The sequence below is a fragment of the Choloepus didactylus genome, chromosome X, assembly GCF_015220235.1.
Source record: "Choloepus didactylus isolate mChoDid1 chromosome X, mChoDid1.pri, whole genome shotgun sequence".
NCBI classification, from domain to species: domain Eukaryota; kingdom Metazoa; phylum Chordata; class Mammalia; order Pilosa; family Megalonychidae; genus Choloepus; species Choloepus didactylus.
The window spans coordinates 112,215,268-112,231,620 of NC_051334.1; the positions used below are offsets into that span (position 1 = coordinate 112,215,268).

The 16,353-nt window shown below is 38.2% G+C and overlaps 2 protein-coding genes across 2 annotated transcripts in view; one reads left to right on the top strand and one right to left on the bottom strand.

The window, feature by feature from the left end:
* Nucleotides 1–299: 299 nt before the first annotated feature.
* Nucleotides 300–2,753, bottom strand: LOC119523195 (palmitoyltransferase ZDHHC20-like). The gene has a single exon (XM_037821997.1). The coding sequence runs from the start codon at nt 2,487–2,489 to the stop codon at nt 1,611–1,613; it is 879 nt and encodes a 292-aa protein (XP_037677925.1). The 5' UTR covers nt 2,490–2,753; the 3' UTR covers nt 300–1,610.
* A 162-nt stretch (nt 2,754–2,915) lies between these two features.
* ARL13A (ADP ribosylation factor like GTPase 13A) overlaps nt 2,916–16,353 on the top strand; it is a 100,893-nt gene continuing 87,455 nt past the window's right edge. The window contains exon 1 of the mRNA XM_037821996.1: nt 2,916–3,011. The gene's annotated coding sequence lies outside the window, so the exon portion shown is untranslated. The remainder of the gene's footprint in view (nt 3,012–16,353) is intronic.

Consider the following 16,353-nt stretch of genomic DNA (forward strand, 5'->3'; position numbering starts at 1 on the left):
GCTAACTCATTCCATTAGTTCAAAGGGGGAAAAAGTCACTTCATTTTAAAATTTGATATTACTATGGCCAGTGGAAGTAGACAAATCTTATAAATTGTAAACCTGGAACAGTAACTAAAATTTATGCTACATTAGGAAATTTTAGAGCTATGCCTAGTATACTGATTGGCATATAGAGGTACTCTAAGAATTTTGTTGGATGAGTGAAAAGTAAAGTTGCTTTGGAAAATTAGGAATCACAGAATGTTAGAAGCCATCCAGTCTCACTCATTCATAGTACTATCCCACCCCACCCCACCCCCGCTTCTTTGACAGGCCAGTAAACTACAGCCTTTGACACTTATGCACATGCTTAATGGTCAAGGTTTATCTCTACTCATCTACTGGAAACAATCATTTTGGTTTCTGTGTGTTTGACCAAACACTATAAATGAGGAGCAATGTTTCTATATTGTTTGTCTTTTATAGGATACCGTACTTTTCTTTAGAATTAATGCAACAATTCCTGTCACTTAAACTAGATTTTAAAAGGAAAAAGGGCAGAAAGGGGATGCTGTTAGAGGAACTCAAATTTAAAAGTTTGCTTTAAGAGTAGAATCTGACTTCTCAGGGACTGGGGAGTATTTAAATGACTCTGATTAGAATTTCTGTCCTGAGAGCAGTATCATTCTAAACCGTGCTTTCTCTAGTTCAAATTACAGTTTTAAGCCACTGTTTAAGCTGTTACAGGATTACTGTAAAAAGTTTCAGAGTAATTTTCAGTAATTATCTTAACTGAAATTTGAAAGACCCAACTCAGCAGCACATTACATTCTACCCTGAGGATACTTATATGGGCACTTTCTGGGCACTGAAAGTTCAACAGAAAAGTAATTAAAAAGCAAAGAGAACACAAAATATTTCCTGTATTGCCAAGTTTCCTTTAAGCCTTGGGCATCCACTACACTACATGGCTGTATTATTACATATAACTAAGCCTTCAATGAATTATACAAATGTATTCTATGGTTTAAATGATTATATTTAGATATATGAATCCTTCTGAGTGTTAGTTTATAGTCAACAATAAAAAAACTTTATTAAAAATGTTGAGTATAAAACAGTAATTATAAATTAGCAAACACCCAATTAAAAAAAGGAGTTATTTTCTTTTTTCCTTATACTAGTACAAGCAATAGATTCAGATATTATTATTCACGTCCACCATACTGCCGCAGATATACTTCACTTAAGACAACTTTTTAGCTTGTGATTTTGGAGTGAAAATTTATATGGACACTAAAAAAACCGCTAATAATGTAACTCAGGTAAAAAAAATACATATGCTGTGTAAAACGTGATTGAGCGCTCATGTTATACCATTTCATAAAAGGTAAGTATTATTTCCAAAGTAAAATTAAGTCACTTTTGTAGCTGTAAGTCAATGCTGCACACATGGACATTTAAGATTAAGGCATCTTCCTGCTCTGGAGTAGTCCTTCTGTGGATCCAGCAATTTGTACAAAGGCTTCCTTTGTTAAAAAATATATCTTCTTTTATACTCTCATTATTTCATTTCATTGATCACTTTCTTCCAAATGAAACTGAAAATATCAGTTCATAATGCGTTTTTATAATCCTGATCTGATGCTGCCTTCTTCAGATCCATTCTCTGTCCAATGAGATTCACTGTCCAATAATCGGTTTTTTGATTCACTAAGTGGTTTGATAGGAAAGGTTTGATTTGATCCAACACTTCTGGCATATTCGTTTTGGCTTGTAACAGAAGCTTGTTCTGGGTCCATCCCAACAAGGCGAGTTGGAAAACTGCAACCATCACCCAAGCTTGAAAATACTGGAAGTAGCCAATATTTCTTTTCATCACCAAAGACTTGTCTCCAATTTTTACTGTATCCAAGAGAGAAACCATTTCCATCAGGTCCATATGAAAATGTGGGTGCACGGAATGATTCTATTGTTGTTCGATTTTTTCCAACCAGCCAGCAGTGATAGCTGAAAAGTGACAGGACGCTGATGAAGAACATTGCAGACACAAAGAAAAGAAAAAGTACGTGGAATTTTGCACGTGTATCTGACAATTCATTCGTCCAAAATTTTATAAAGTACTGTAAAACTGTTGTAGTCACGAAAAGGCAATATAATAGGGAATACAATAAAAACAGCAGGAAGAATTTGTAATTAGAAAATCCCACACAATTATTCACCCATGGACAGTGATGATCCATCTTAAGAATACATAAGTCACATGCTGAGCAGTGGTGCGTACGATCAGGTTTAATCAACTGACATTTTTCACAATATCTGATGGTCCTTGAAGCTGATGTGGTATAAATAGGCAAGTCCCTTGCAGCTCGTCTCAAAATTTCTTGCTGTCTTTCTTGACTGAATTCCTTTTCATAACGTTCCTTTTCAGCACTGCACAGGTAGAACTCTTTGGAGGGGGAAGCGGGAGATGTGAAAATTGTCATCCAATAGGACCATACAAACATAACAAAGAACAGATGGAAAGCCACAAGGTAAACAACGGCCTTTCACACGCACAGTTCCACCACGTACGCGTAGTAGGACCAGCCCACCACGAAGGCGATGAAGAGTACCGGCACCCAGCCCACCGTACGCTGGCAGCAGCGCCAGAACGTCCACGGCGCCATGTTCTGCTGCCGGCGGCCGCGCCCAGCGTCCCTCGGCCTCCGGGAGCTCCAGACTCCCGGTGGCGGCGGCTCTGCCGTGCCCGGCGGGTCCTCGGCCGGGTCCTCCGCCAATGTCTTCTTTTTTAAAAAACAGTTTATTAAGATATAATTTATATACTATACAATTCATCCATTTAGAGTATGCAATTCAATGTTTTTTTTATATTTACAGGGTTGTGCAACCATCACCACAATCTACTTTTGGAAGAGTCTGCGCCCCCCCAAGAGAAACCTCATATCCATTAAAAGTGAATCCCCATTCTCGCCGTACTCGTCCACCTCCCCCAGCATTAAACAACAACTAATCTACTTTCTGTTCAGGTAAATGAGTAGATCTTCATGCACTAACTTGGAAAGAGCTCAAAGATTTCTTTGAGTAAAAAAAAGAGAATATATGTTATATATTTATGGTATTTATATTTAAAAATCATAATATAACATGTATTCTTGGGCCCATTTTGTAAGTCAATATATTTTTTATTATGAATTTTAACATATATACATAATAGTGATATCTTTCCAGTACAATTCCACAAGTAGTTAGCAAATTTCAAAGAATGTTGTGGGGCACAGTTCCACAACTCGACTTATTTCCATTACTGTAAAATATATCATACATACAAAAACGTGTTAACTTTTGATGTACACCTCGACAAGCAGTTATATAAGTAATTTAAAAAATTGTTATGGGTTACAGTTCCACAGTCTCAATTGTTTCCCCATGATGCAATATAAGGTAAATACAGAAAGGTGAAGACTTTCAAAGCACAATTCAACTAGTAGCTATAGGGCAGATTTCAAAGGATGTTGTAGGTTACAGTTCCACCAAGCCATTTACCTCCTTCCAGCTATTCCAACACCCCAGCATCTAAAAATATATATATATTTATATAAAGTTTCATTATTCATAGACCTTTGTTAAATCTTACCTTGTTTGTTGTTACCCCTTCCTCTCACTGAATCTCTTTTGCCATCTTCAGGGGTGTCTAGGAAGTGAGCACCCTAACTTGTTCCTTTTGAAAGGGGGTGTCAACAGTATGCGGCAGGGGGCTGCATTTGATAGTTGATCTTAAAGACACTGCTGCCTCTGGGTTTTAGGACTTGTCTGGCATAGGAACACTCTGGTGGCTTTAAGTTTCTGAGAGATAGAACTTAGCAAGTGAACCTTTTATAGAATCTCAGGTAGGGACCTAGATATTTGGGAACTACTTTTGATAAAGGCATGGCATACTGTGGCCATTTGGGGATGTCTAGCTGGAGCTTGCATAAGAGACACCTCCAGGATAGCCTCTCAACTCTATTTGGGATCTCTCAGCCACTGTGACCTCAGCTTGTTACCTTTCTTTTTTCCCCCTTTTGGTCAAGTAGCATTTCCAATCCCTCACTGCCAGGGCCAGGCTCATTCCTGGGAGTCATGTCCCATGTTGCCAGGGAGATTCATTACCCTGGGAGGCATGTCTCTCATGGTGGGGAGGTTAATGAATTTATTTTCCAAGTTGGGCTTAGAGAGAAAGGCTACATCTGAGCAACAAAAGAGGTTCCCTGGAGGTGCCTCTTAGGCATAATTATAGGAGGGCTCAGCCTCCCATTTACAACTCAAAATTTCACAAGAGGAAGCCTTAAGCCAAGGCCCTGATCTATTAAGTAGTGGGTTCCTAATTTCGCTTACTATATATTCTATCCCAAGATAAACGGTCAGTTTCTTACATTATCTTCACTTAGTTGTACAACCAGCATCACTCTCAACTTTAAACAATTATCACAACATAATACATCCCAGAGTTCTTATCAGCTGCTAATTATTCATCCCTAGTATTAGTGTAGTGTTGGTAAGATATTCCTACTAAATATAGTCTTTAATATGTAATGAGTAGTTTTTCCATACCACTCTGTTGTTAACCTTCTGCACCAGTGTCATACCTTATATCAGGTAACACTTATTTAGGTTTGTGGTGCTACTCAGGTTACATGCCTTTAAGCAACCATTTACGAACACATTCACCTTCAATGCATCACTGATACTTATAATCCCTTAATGTATTTTTAAAATTTTTTAACTTTATCAAAAAATTAAAACAAACAAGCAACAAAAAATACATTTCAAACAAAACAAAGGATTAAGAAAAACAAATAACCTAAAATAACTACTTTGCTTCCAACATGTTCCTACCATACCCTAAGAAAATTAACAAAACATAATCAAAGGCATAAGAAAAACCAAATAGCCTAAAATAATTACATTGAAGCTAATTTTTTAATGCAATAGCTTTTTTTACTTTATCAAAAAATTTAAAAAAACAATTCAAACAAAACAAAGGAATAAGGAAAACAAATAACCTAAAATAACTGTATTCCTTCCAATGTGTCCTTACCATATCCCAAGAAAATTAACAAACCCTAAGAAAACAAAGGAATAAGAAAAAAAATAACGTAAAATAACTATATTGCTTCCAACACGATCATACCATACCCAAGAAAGTTTGCAAACCATAATCATTCCTGAGCACTCCCATAACATTGAGATTACCCTTAATATCTTATCTGTTCTTATTAGATTATTGTTCCCCCTTCACTATTTACTGTCTATCTCTAGGTCTCTTACATCCTACAAAATAAAATATTTATTTTACATTTTTCATGGAGTTCACATTAGTGGTAACATACAATATCTCTCTTTTTGTGTCTGCCTTATTTCACTCAGATTATGTCTTCAGGGTTCATCCATGTTGTCATATGTTTCACAACCTCATTCCTTCTTACTGCTGCATAGTTTTCCATTGTGTGTATATACCACATTTTGTTTATCCACTCATCTGTTGAAGGGCATTTGGATTGTTTCTATTTTTTGGCAATTGTGAATAATGCCACTATGAACATCAGTGTGCAAATATCTGTTAGTTCATTGCTTTCAGATCTTCTGGGTATATACCGAGTAGTGAAATTACTGGATTGTTGGGTAACTTGATATCTAGCTTTCTAAGGAACTGCCAGACTGACTTCCAGAGTGGCTGAACCATTATACAGTCGCACCAACAATGAATAAGAGTTCCAATTTCTCCACATCCTCTCTAGAATTTGTAATTTCCTGTTTGTTTAATGGCAGCCATTCAAATTGGTGTGAGATGATCTCTCATTGTGGTCTTAATTTGCATCTCCCTAATAGAAAGTGAAGATGAACATTTTTTCATGTGCTTTTTAGCCATTTGTATTTTCTCTTCAGTGAAATGTCTTTTCATATCTTTTGCCCATTTTATAATTGGGCTGTCTGTACTAATATTATTGTTGAATTGTAGAATTTCTTTATATATGCAAGATATCAGTCTTTTGTCAGATACATGGTTTCCAAATATTTTTTCCCATTGAGTTGGCTGCCTCTTCACTTTTTTGACAAATTCGTTTGAGGTTCAGAAGCTTTTGAGGCATTCCCATTTATCTATTTTTTCTTTTGTTGCTTGTCCTTTGGGTATAAGGTCTAAGAAGCGACCTCCTAATACAAGGTCTGGAAGATGTTTCCCTACATTATCTTCTAGGAGTTTTATGGTGCTGTTCCTTATACTGAGGTCTTTAATCCACTTTGAGTTAATTTTTATGTAGGATGTGAGGTAGGGTCCTCTTTCATTCTTTTGGATATGGATATCCAGTTCTCCCAGCCCCATTTGTTGAAGAGACCGTTATGTCCCAGTTCAGTGGTTTGGGGGACCTTATCAAAGATCAGTTGACCATAGATCTGGGGATCTATCTCTGAATTCTCAGTTCAATTCCACTGACCAATATGTCTATCTTTGTGCCAGTACCATGCTGTGGCTTTATAGTAAGCTTCAAAGTCAGGAGGTGTAAGTCCTCCCAGTTTGTTTTTCTTTTTTAGAATGTTTTCAGCAATTTGAAGCATATTTCCTTTGCAAATAAATTTGATAACTAACTTTTCCAAGTCTGCAAAGTAGGTTGTTGGAATTTTGATTGGAGTTGCATTGAATCTGTAGCTGACTTTGGGTAGAATTGACATCTCAATAACATTTAGCCTTCCTATCCATGAACATGGAATATTTTTCCATCTTTTTAGGTCCCCTTCTATTTCTTTTAGTAAAGTTATGTAATTTTCTATGTATAGGTCTTTTACATCTTTGGTTAAGTTTCTTCCTAGGTACTTGATTTTTTTAGCTACTATTGAGAATGGAAACTTTTTCTTGAGTGTCTCTTCAGTTAGGTCATTTCTAGTGTATAGGAATATTATTGACTTATCTGCAGTAATCTTGTATCCTGCTACTTTGCCAAATTTGTTGATTACCTCAAGTAGCTGTGTCATTGATTCCTCAGGGTTTTCCAAATATAAGATCATATCTGCAAATAATGACAGTTTTACTTCTTCCTTTCCAATTTGGATGCCTTTTATTTCTTTGTCTTGCCGGATTGCCCTGGCTAGCACTTCCAGCACAATGTTGAATAACAGTGGTGACAGCAGGCATCTTTGTCTCATTCCTGATCTTAGAGGGAAGGCTTTCAGTCTCTCACCATTGAGTACTATGCTGGCTGTGGGTTTTTCCTATATGCTCTTCATCATATTAAGGAAGTTTCCTTCAATTCCTACCTTTTGAAGTGTTTTTATCAAAAATGGATGCCGGATTTTGTCAAATGCTTTTTCAGCATCTATTGAGATGACCATTTGATTTTTAACTTTTGATTTGTTAATGTGTTGTATTACATTGATTGATTTTCTTATGTTGAACCACCCTTGCATGCCTGGGATGAACCCCACTTGCTCATGGTGTTAGATTTTTTTTTTTTCTTTTTTTTTTTTTTGGTGTTCCTGCAAAAGAAAGTTTTATTCTACTCATTTCTACAGGTTTTTATAGCGTACAAGGTAGTCTCCTACGTGACTGTTTTCAGGTATTTCAGGGAGGGTACATTTTTTCTAAAGCCATAAGGTGTGTTTACATGTCTTTTTTTTTTTTTTTTTTCATTTTTATTGAGATTGTTCAGATACTATACAATTATCCAAAGATCCAAAGTGTACAATCACTTGCCCCTGGGTACCCTCATACAGCTGTGCATCCATCACACTTAATTTTTGTTCAATTTTTAGAAACTTTTCATTACTCCAGACAAGAAATAAAGTGAAAGATGAAAAAAGAAAAAAAGAAAAGGAAACTCTAATCCTCCCCTATCCCTAACCAACCCCCCTCAATTGTTGACTCATAGTATTGATATAGTACATTTGTTACTGTTTATGAAAAAATGTTGAAATACTACTAACTGTAGTATATAGTTTGTAATAGGTATATAGTTCTTCCCTATATGCCCCTCTATTATTAACTTCTAATTGTATTGTCATACATTTGTTCTGGTTCATGGAAGCGATTTCTAGTATTTGTACGGTTGATCATGGACATTGCCCACCATAGGATTCAGTTTTATACATTCCCATCTTTTGACCTCCAACTTTCCTTCTGGTGACATATATGACTCTGAGCTTCCCCTTTCCATCTCATTCACACACCATTCAGTGCTGTTAGTTATTCTCACATCTTGCTACCAACACCCCTGTTCACTTCCAAGCATTTAAGTTCATCCTAATTGAACATTCTGCTCATACTAAGCAACCACTCCCCATTCTTAAGCCTCGTTCTATATCTTGGTACCTTATATTTCATGTCTATGAGTTTACATATTATAATTAGTTCCTATCAGTGAGACCCTGCAATAATTGTCCTTATGTGTCTGGCTTATTTCACTCAGTATATTGCCCTCAAGGTTTTGTCATCAACCCATTTTTTTAAATATGGTTTTGTTCACTCACCATACATTCCATCCCAAGTAAATAACCGATGGTTTTCTTCATGGTCATACATTTATGTGTCCACCACCTTCACCACTATCTATATAAGAACATCTCCATTTCTTCCACAAGGCAGGAGGGAGAGTCAAAGAAGGTAGAGAGGCAAAAGAAAGAGGAAAAAAAAAGACAGCTAGGAAGCAGCAAAAGGAAAAATAACCTTAAATCAAAGTAGAATAAAGAATCAGACAATACCACCAATGTCAAGTGTCTAATATGCCTCCCCATCCCCCCCTCTTATCTGCATTCACCTTGGTATATCACCTTTGTTACATTAAAGGAAGCATAATACAATGATTCTATTAGTTACAGTCTCTAGATTATGCTGATTGCATCCCTCCCCCAATGCCTCCCCATTTTTAACACCTTGCAAGGTTGACATTTGCTTGTTCTCCCTCATAAAAGAGCATATTTGTACATTTTATCACAATTGTTGAATGCTCTAGATTTCACCAAGCTACACAGTCCCATTCGTTATCTTTCCTCCTTTCTTGTGGTGTCTCACATGCTCCCCACCTTCCTCTCTCAACCGTATTCATAGTTACCTTTGTTCAGTGTACTTACATTGTTGTGCTACCATCTCCCAAAATTGTGTTCCAAACCACGCACTCCTGTCTTCTATCACCCTGTAGTGCTCCCTTTAGTATTTCCTGTAGGGCAGGTGTCTTGTTCACAAAGTCTCTCATTGTCTGTTTGTCAGAAAATATTTTGAGCTCTCCCTCATATTTGAAGGACAGCTTTGCTGGATACAGGATTCTTGGTTGGCGGTTTTTCTCTTTCAGTATCTTAAATATATCACACCACTTCCTTCTTACCTCCATGGTTTCTGCTGAGAGATCCGCACATAGTCTTATTAAGCTTCCATTGTATGTAATGGATCGCTTTTCTCTTGCTGCTTTCAGCATTCTCTGTTTGTCTTTGACATTTGATAATCTGATTATTAAGTGTCTTGGCATAGGCCTATTCATATCTCTTCTGTTTGGAGTACGCTGCGCTTCTTGGATCTGTAATTTTATGTCTTTCATAAGAGATGGGAAATTTTCATTAATTATTTCCTCTATTATTGCTTCTGCCCCCTTTCCCTTCTCTTCTCCTTCTGGGACACCAATGATACGTACATTATTGTACTTTGTTTCATCCTTGAGTTCCCGGAGACGTTGCTCATATTTTTTCATTCTTTTCTCCATCTGCTCCTTTGCGTGTAGGCTTTCAGGTGTTTTGTTCTCCAGTTCCTGGGGGTTTTCTTCTGCCTCTTGAGATCTGCTGTTGTATGTTTCCATTGTGTCTTTCATCTCTTGTGTTGTGCCTTTCATTTCCATAGATTCTACCAGTTGTTTTTTTGAAGTTTTGATTTCTGCCGTATACATGCCCAGTGCTTCCTTTACAGCCTCTATCTCTTTTGCAATATCTTCTCTAAACTTTTTGAATTGATTTAGCATTAGTTGTTTAAATTCCTGTATCTCAGTTGAAGTGTACATTTGTTCCTTTGACTGGGCCATAACTTCGTTTTTCTTAGTATAGGTTGTAATTTTCTGTTGTCTAGGCATGGTTTCCTTGGTTATCCAAATCTGGTTTTCCCAGACCAGAACAGGCTCAGGTCCCAGAGGGAGGAAATATTCAGTATCTGGTTTCCCTGAGGGTGTGTCTTAGAAAATTGCTCCACCCTTTGATGCCTCAGGTCACTGTGCTTTTCTGCCCAGCAGGTGACGCCTGTTAGCCTATAATTCTTGACTGGTGTGAGGAGGTATGGCCGTGTTCCCCCAGGCTCTGGGGTCTGGTTCTGAATGGAAAGGGCCCCACCCCTTTCCTCCTAGAGAAGACAGAGCCCCCAGGTGGAGGTCATTAACATTTCAATGGTCTCGCTCTCTGCTTGTGGTGTCTCCACCCTTCCCTGAGTCACAGCCCTGGAAACTGAAAATGACTGAGGCTTTCTCCACTCAGCTGAAAAAGAAACAGATAGTACCCTTCAGACCCAGTCCAAGGCGACCCTCCGGCTCTCCCAGGTCAGTCATCACCCAAAGCCTCTGTCTGTTTTTTGGGGATGCGTACCTGTAGTGAGCAGTTCACACTCGCTACTTAAAACCCCAGTTGGAGCTCAGCTGAGCTACATTTGCTTGCTGGGAGAGAGCTTCTCTCTGGCACCACGAGGCTTTGCAGCTCGGGCTACGGGGAAGGGGGTCTCACGACTTGGATCCGCAGGTTTTACTTACAGATTTTATGCTGTGTTCTCGGGCATTCCTCCCAATTCAGGTTGGTGTATGATGAGTGAATTGTCTCGTTTGTCCCCCCGCAGTTGTTCTGGATTATTTACTAGTTGTTTCTGGTTTTTTGTAGTTGTTCCAGGGGGACTACTTAGCTTCCACTCCTCTCTATGCTGCCATCTTGCCCGAGTCTCTAGATTTTTTTTTAATGTGTCTTAGGAATTGATTGGCAAGAATTTTGTTGAGAATTTTGTGTCTATATTCATGAGGGAGATTGGCCTGCAGTTTTCATTTCTTGTAGCATCTTTACCTGGTTTTGGTATTAGAGTGATGTTAGCTTCATAAAATGAGTTAGGCAGTGTTCCATTTTCTTCAATTTTTTGAAAGAGTTTAAGTAAGATTAATGTCAGTTCATTGTGGAAAATTTGGTAGAATTCCCCTGTGAAACCATCTGGCCCTTGGCATTTATATGTGGGAAGCTTTTTGATGACTGATTGGATCTCTTTGCTTCTGATTGGTTTGTTGAGGTCTTCTATTTCTCCTCTGGACAGTCTAGGTTGTTCATGTGTTTCCAGGAAATTGTCCATTTTCTCTACATTTTCTTGTTTGTTGGCATACAGTTGTTCATAATATCCTCTCATGATTTTTAAAAATTTCTTCAGGATCTGTAGTAATGTCCCCTCTCTCATTTATTACTTTGTTTATTTGGGTCTTCTCTCATTTTGATTTTGTCAGTCTAGCTAAGGGCTTGTCAATCCTGTTCATCTTCTCAAAGAACCAACTTTTGGTTTTATTTATTCTCTCTATTGTTTTTTTTTGTTTTCCATGTCATTTATTTCTGCTTTAATCCTTGTTATTTCTTTTCTTCTGCTTGGTTTAGGATTAGTTTGCTGTTCATTTTCTAGCTTATTCAGTTGCTCCATTAGTTCTTTGGTTCTAGCTCTTTCTTCTTTTTTTTGTGTTTGCATTTAGAGCTATAAATTTCCCCCTCAAGACCACCTTTGCTGCATCCCATAAGTGTTAATATGTTATGCTGTCATTTTCATTTGTCTCTATATATTTAGCAATTTCTCTTACTATTTTTTCTGTAACCCACTGATTGTTTAGGAATGTGTTGTTTAATTTCCAGATATTTGTGAATGTTCTAAATCTTTGATGCTCTTGACTTCTAGTTGTATTCCATTGTGATCAGAGAATGTGCTCTGAATAATTTCAATTTTTTAAAATTTATTGAGGCTTTTTTGTGGCCCAGCATATGATCTGTTCTGGAAAAGTACCATGGGCGCTAGAGAAGAATGTATATCCTGATGATTTGGGATGTCATGCTCTATATATGTCTCTTAAGACAAGGTCATTTATCACATTGTTTAATTTTTCAATTTCCTTATGGTTCCTCTGTCTGGATGATCTATCTATAGGAGAGAGTGATGTATTTTAGTCTCCCACAATTTTTGTGGAAATATCTATTGCTTCCTTCAGGTTTGCCAGTTTTTTTCTCATGTATTTTGGGGCACGCTGATTGGGTGCACAGACATTTATGATTGTTATTTCTTCTTGTTGTATTGTCCCTTTTATTAGTATATAGTATCCTTCTTTGTCTCTTATGACATCCTTACATTTAAAGTCTACTTTATCTGAGATTAATATTGCTACTCCTGCTTTCTTTTGGCTGTAGCTTGCATGAAATATTTTTTTCCATCCTTTCTCTTTCAATTTCTTTGTGTCTCTGGGTCTAAGATGAGCCTCTTGTAAGCAACATATTGATGGTTCCTATTTTTTAATCCATTCTGCCAGTCTATATCTTTTAATGGGGAAGTTTAATATATTCACATTCAATGTTATTACTGTGAAGGAAGTTCTTGAATCAGCCATCATATCATTTGGTTTTTATTTCTCAAATATATTTTCTCCCCTCGCTCTTTATTTCCTTTAACGTATCCTTACTAAAACTCTTTAGTTCTGTGCCCTTCTCCTGACCTCTCCTTTCTCTTTTTCTCAGCTGCTAGGGCTCCCTTTAGTATTTCTTGTAGGGCAGGTCTCTTGTTAGCAAATTGTCTCAGCATTTGTTTGTTTGTGAAGATTTTAAACTCTTCCTCAAATTTGAAGGAGAGCTTTGCTGGATAAAGAATTCTTGGTTGGCAATTTTCTCTCTCAGAATTTTAAATATGTCATACCCTGCCTTCTTGCCTCCATGGTGGCCACTGGGTAGTCACTACTTAGTCTTATGTTGTTTCCCTTGTATGTGGTGAATTGCTTTTCTCTTGCTGCTTTCAGAACTTGTCCTTCTCTTCAGTATTTGACAGTCTGATCAGAATATGTCTTGGAGTGGGTTTATTTGGATTTATTATGTTTGGAGTTCATTGGGCATCTATGATTTGCATATTTATGTCATTTAGAAGGGTTGGTATGTTCTCTCCAACAATGTCTTTGAATACTCTTCCTAGTCCTTTACCCTTCTCTTCCTCTTCTGGAACACCAATGATTCTTATATTTGTGCACTTCATGTTGTCCATCATATCCCTGAGATCCATTTTGAATTTTTCAAATTTTTTTATTTTTTTCACTTTCCAACCTGGACTCTTCCAGTTCACTTATTCTTTCCTCAGCTTCCTCTAATCTAGTACTATGTGTATCAGGAATCTTTTTAATTTGATCAACAGTTTCTTTTATTTCCATAAGATTGTCTATTTTTTTATTTACTCTTGCAAATTCTTCTTTATGCTCTTCTAGGGTCTTCTTGGTGTCCTTTATATCCTGATCCATGGTATTGGTGTTTGTGATTACTTCTTTGGTCAATTTCTCCAAGTTCTGTATCTTCTCTGATTTTTTAATTTGGGCATTTGGGTTATCTACATCTTTTGTTTCCTTCATATGCTTTATAATTTTCTGTTGTTTTTGGCCTCTTGGCATTTGCTTATCTTGATAGGGTTCTTTTAGAATATGCAGGCTGTGCCAGTTTGAATATATTGTGTCCCCCAAATGCCATTAACTTTGATGTAATCTTGTGTGGGCAGACCTTATCAGTTTTGATTAGAGTTCTTTGAGTGTTTCTTTGGAGATGCACCCCACCCAGCTGTGGGTGATGACTCTGATTGGATATTTCCATGGAGGCGTGGCCCCACCCATTTAGGGTGGGCCTTGATCAGTGGAGCCATATAAATGAGCTGACGGGCAGAGGGAACCCAGTGCAGCTGTGAGTGACATTTTGAAGAGGAGCTACAGCCAAGAGGGACACTTTGAAGAAAGCACAGGAGCTGCAGATGTGAGACAGTTTGAAAACGGCCCTTGAAAGCAGACTCTTGCTCCAGAGAAGCTGAGAGAGGACAAATATCCCAAGTACAACTAAGAGTGACGTTTTTGAGGAACTGCAGCCTAGAGAGGAATGTTCTGGGAGAAAGCCATTTTGAAACCAGAACTTTGGAGCAGACACCAGCCACATGCCTTCCCAGCTAACAGAGGTTTTCCGGACACCATTGGCCATCCTCCAGTGAAGGTACCCGATTGCTGACGTGTTACCTTGGACACTTTATGGCCTTAAGACTGTAACTGTGTAACCAAATAAACCCCCTTTTATAAAAGCCAATCCATCTCTGGTATTTTGCATTCTGGCAGCATTAGCAAACTAGAACACAGACTTATTTAAACAATTATCTATAATTTGACAGAGCTACAGCTTGATGCAGTGCACTTTCCCTGACCTACCAGCAGATGGCACTCCTAATTCACCTTTTAGCCTCAATCCAGTTCTCCCCAACTTTGTTTATACAGCGAGTGTGGGTCCAAACCATGTGGATGTCCAGTCAGTGCACCAATTTTCCATGTGCATTTGGAACCACCAGCCCTGTGGTTGGGGGTTGTGCCCTGTGCAGTTAGGCAGGGAGGAGGTCTTTAAGAGCCAGTATTCCCAGCTGTTCCCAGGGTTGTGGCTGTGATACCCTGAAGCTACAGCAGGCCTCCTCCCCTTCTGCACAGACTCCCCTCAGTCCCTCTCTACCATGGCCCCACAAGTCCCTGGGCTTGGTGTAGGGCTCCTGTCACTTCCCAGCAGCTCCCCTGCCTCTTGGCTGTGCACCCCATGGGCTTCTGCTGAGGAAGAGTTGTGCTGTCACAATCCAGCCGAATCCCAAGTTCCCTTGAGGAGGCTCTCAGCTGCAGCACTGTGAAGGGGTGGCTCCCAGCCTACTTCAAAGATTGTTGCGTGGGGCATGGAAAGTAACCCACTTCCACAATCATCCACTTTCTGCAGCGGCATGTCCCTGACTTTGGGGCCTTCAGCTGCAGGTGTGGAAAGGGCTGTCACCCACACCAGTTACCGAGGCAGGTGCCCAAGGCATGGAAGGCACTCCCTGCGGTGATTGACCTCAGCTCCCTCTGCCATCTCCCTGGCCGCTCTCTGGGTCCCACTCCAATCTGCCTCCAAACACTGTGAGAGTCTGGCTGCCGTTTTCCCAGTGGCTCTCTGGATCAAAGACTTACATGATCCCGAACGCAGGCTCTTGGCTTCTCCGGGTGCTCGGTCACTACAGATATAAAAGTCCCTGCCCAGCCAGTGGAACCCTGGAAGTGGTGTTCTGGAGCACTTTCTGTCTTTTATCTAGTGTTTTTCATGAAGGAGAATTTTTCTCTGTCTCTTCTAACCCACCGTCTTGGATCTCTCCTACCTTAATGAATTTTTAAAAGTCCTGGAAGGGTACTCATCAAGCTCAGGACAGTAGTTACTTTTGGGAGATGGGAAAAGAAGATCAGGATTAATGGAGCTGGTGGTCAAAAGGGACTTTGGTCATATATATATATAACATTTTAATGTGTTACAAAGAAATATATGCGTGTATTACTTAGTTAAAAATAAATATAAATTGGTGTTATGATACATTTTCTATTAGAAAAGTGAGACAAATACATTGTAGAAAAATTAAAAAAAAAAGAAAAATTAAAAGAAGAATAAAAACATTGATAGTTCTACTACCAAAGATAGTCACTGTTACATTTGATATATTTACTTCCACTTTTTAATATTCATGGTTTTCTGTTTTAACTTATGTTTAAACATATGCCATATGCAGGTTTGTTTTTTCTTCACAATTAAAAACATATCTCTTTATTTCCTGTTGCCAGATTTATGGAGAAATTAAAATATATTTATTTATATGTTTCCTTCAACTTTTGGAAACTTAAAAAATCTACAAACAATAGAAAGAACAGTGCAATAAACCCTTGTAGTCCCTTCACCTACATCCAGTTCTTAATATTTTGCTACATTGCTTTATCTATCTGTACTTTTTTATTAGAGAAGTTGGTTTACGAAAAATCATGCATAAAATATGTAAAATACAGAGTTCCTACATACCTCCCCTATTATTAACACCTTTCATTAGAGTGGCACCTTTGTTATAATTCATGAAAGAACATTTTTATAATTGTACTATTAACTATAGTCCACCATTTACAATAGGGTTCACTGTTTGTGTTTTACACTCCTATGTAGAACCCAAACTTCTTTTAAGACTCTTCTCAAGAGTCATTACTAGATTAAATGCATAAACTAGGCAAGTCAGACCATCAATTCCAACAACAAAGAAATGGAAAAACCCCATTGAAGAGAGTCTCTTCTTTTCTTTTCCTCCTTTTCCCC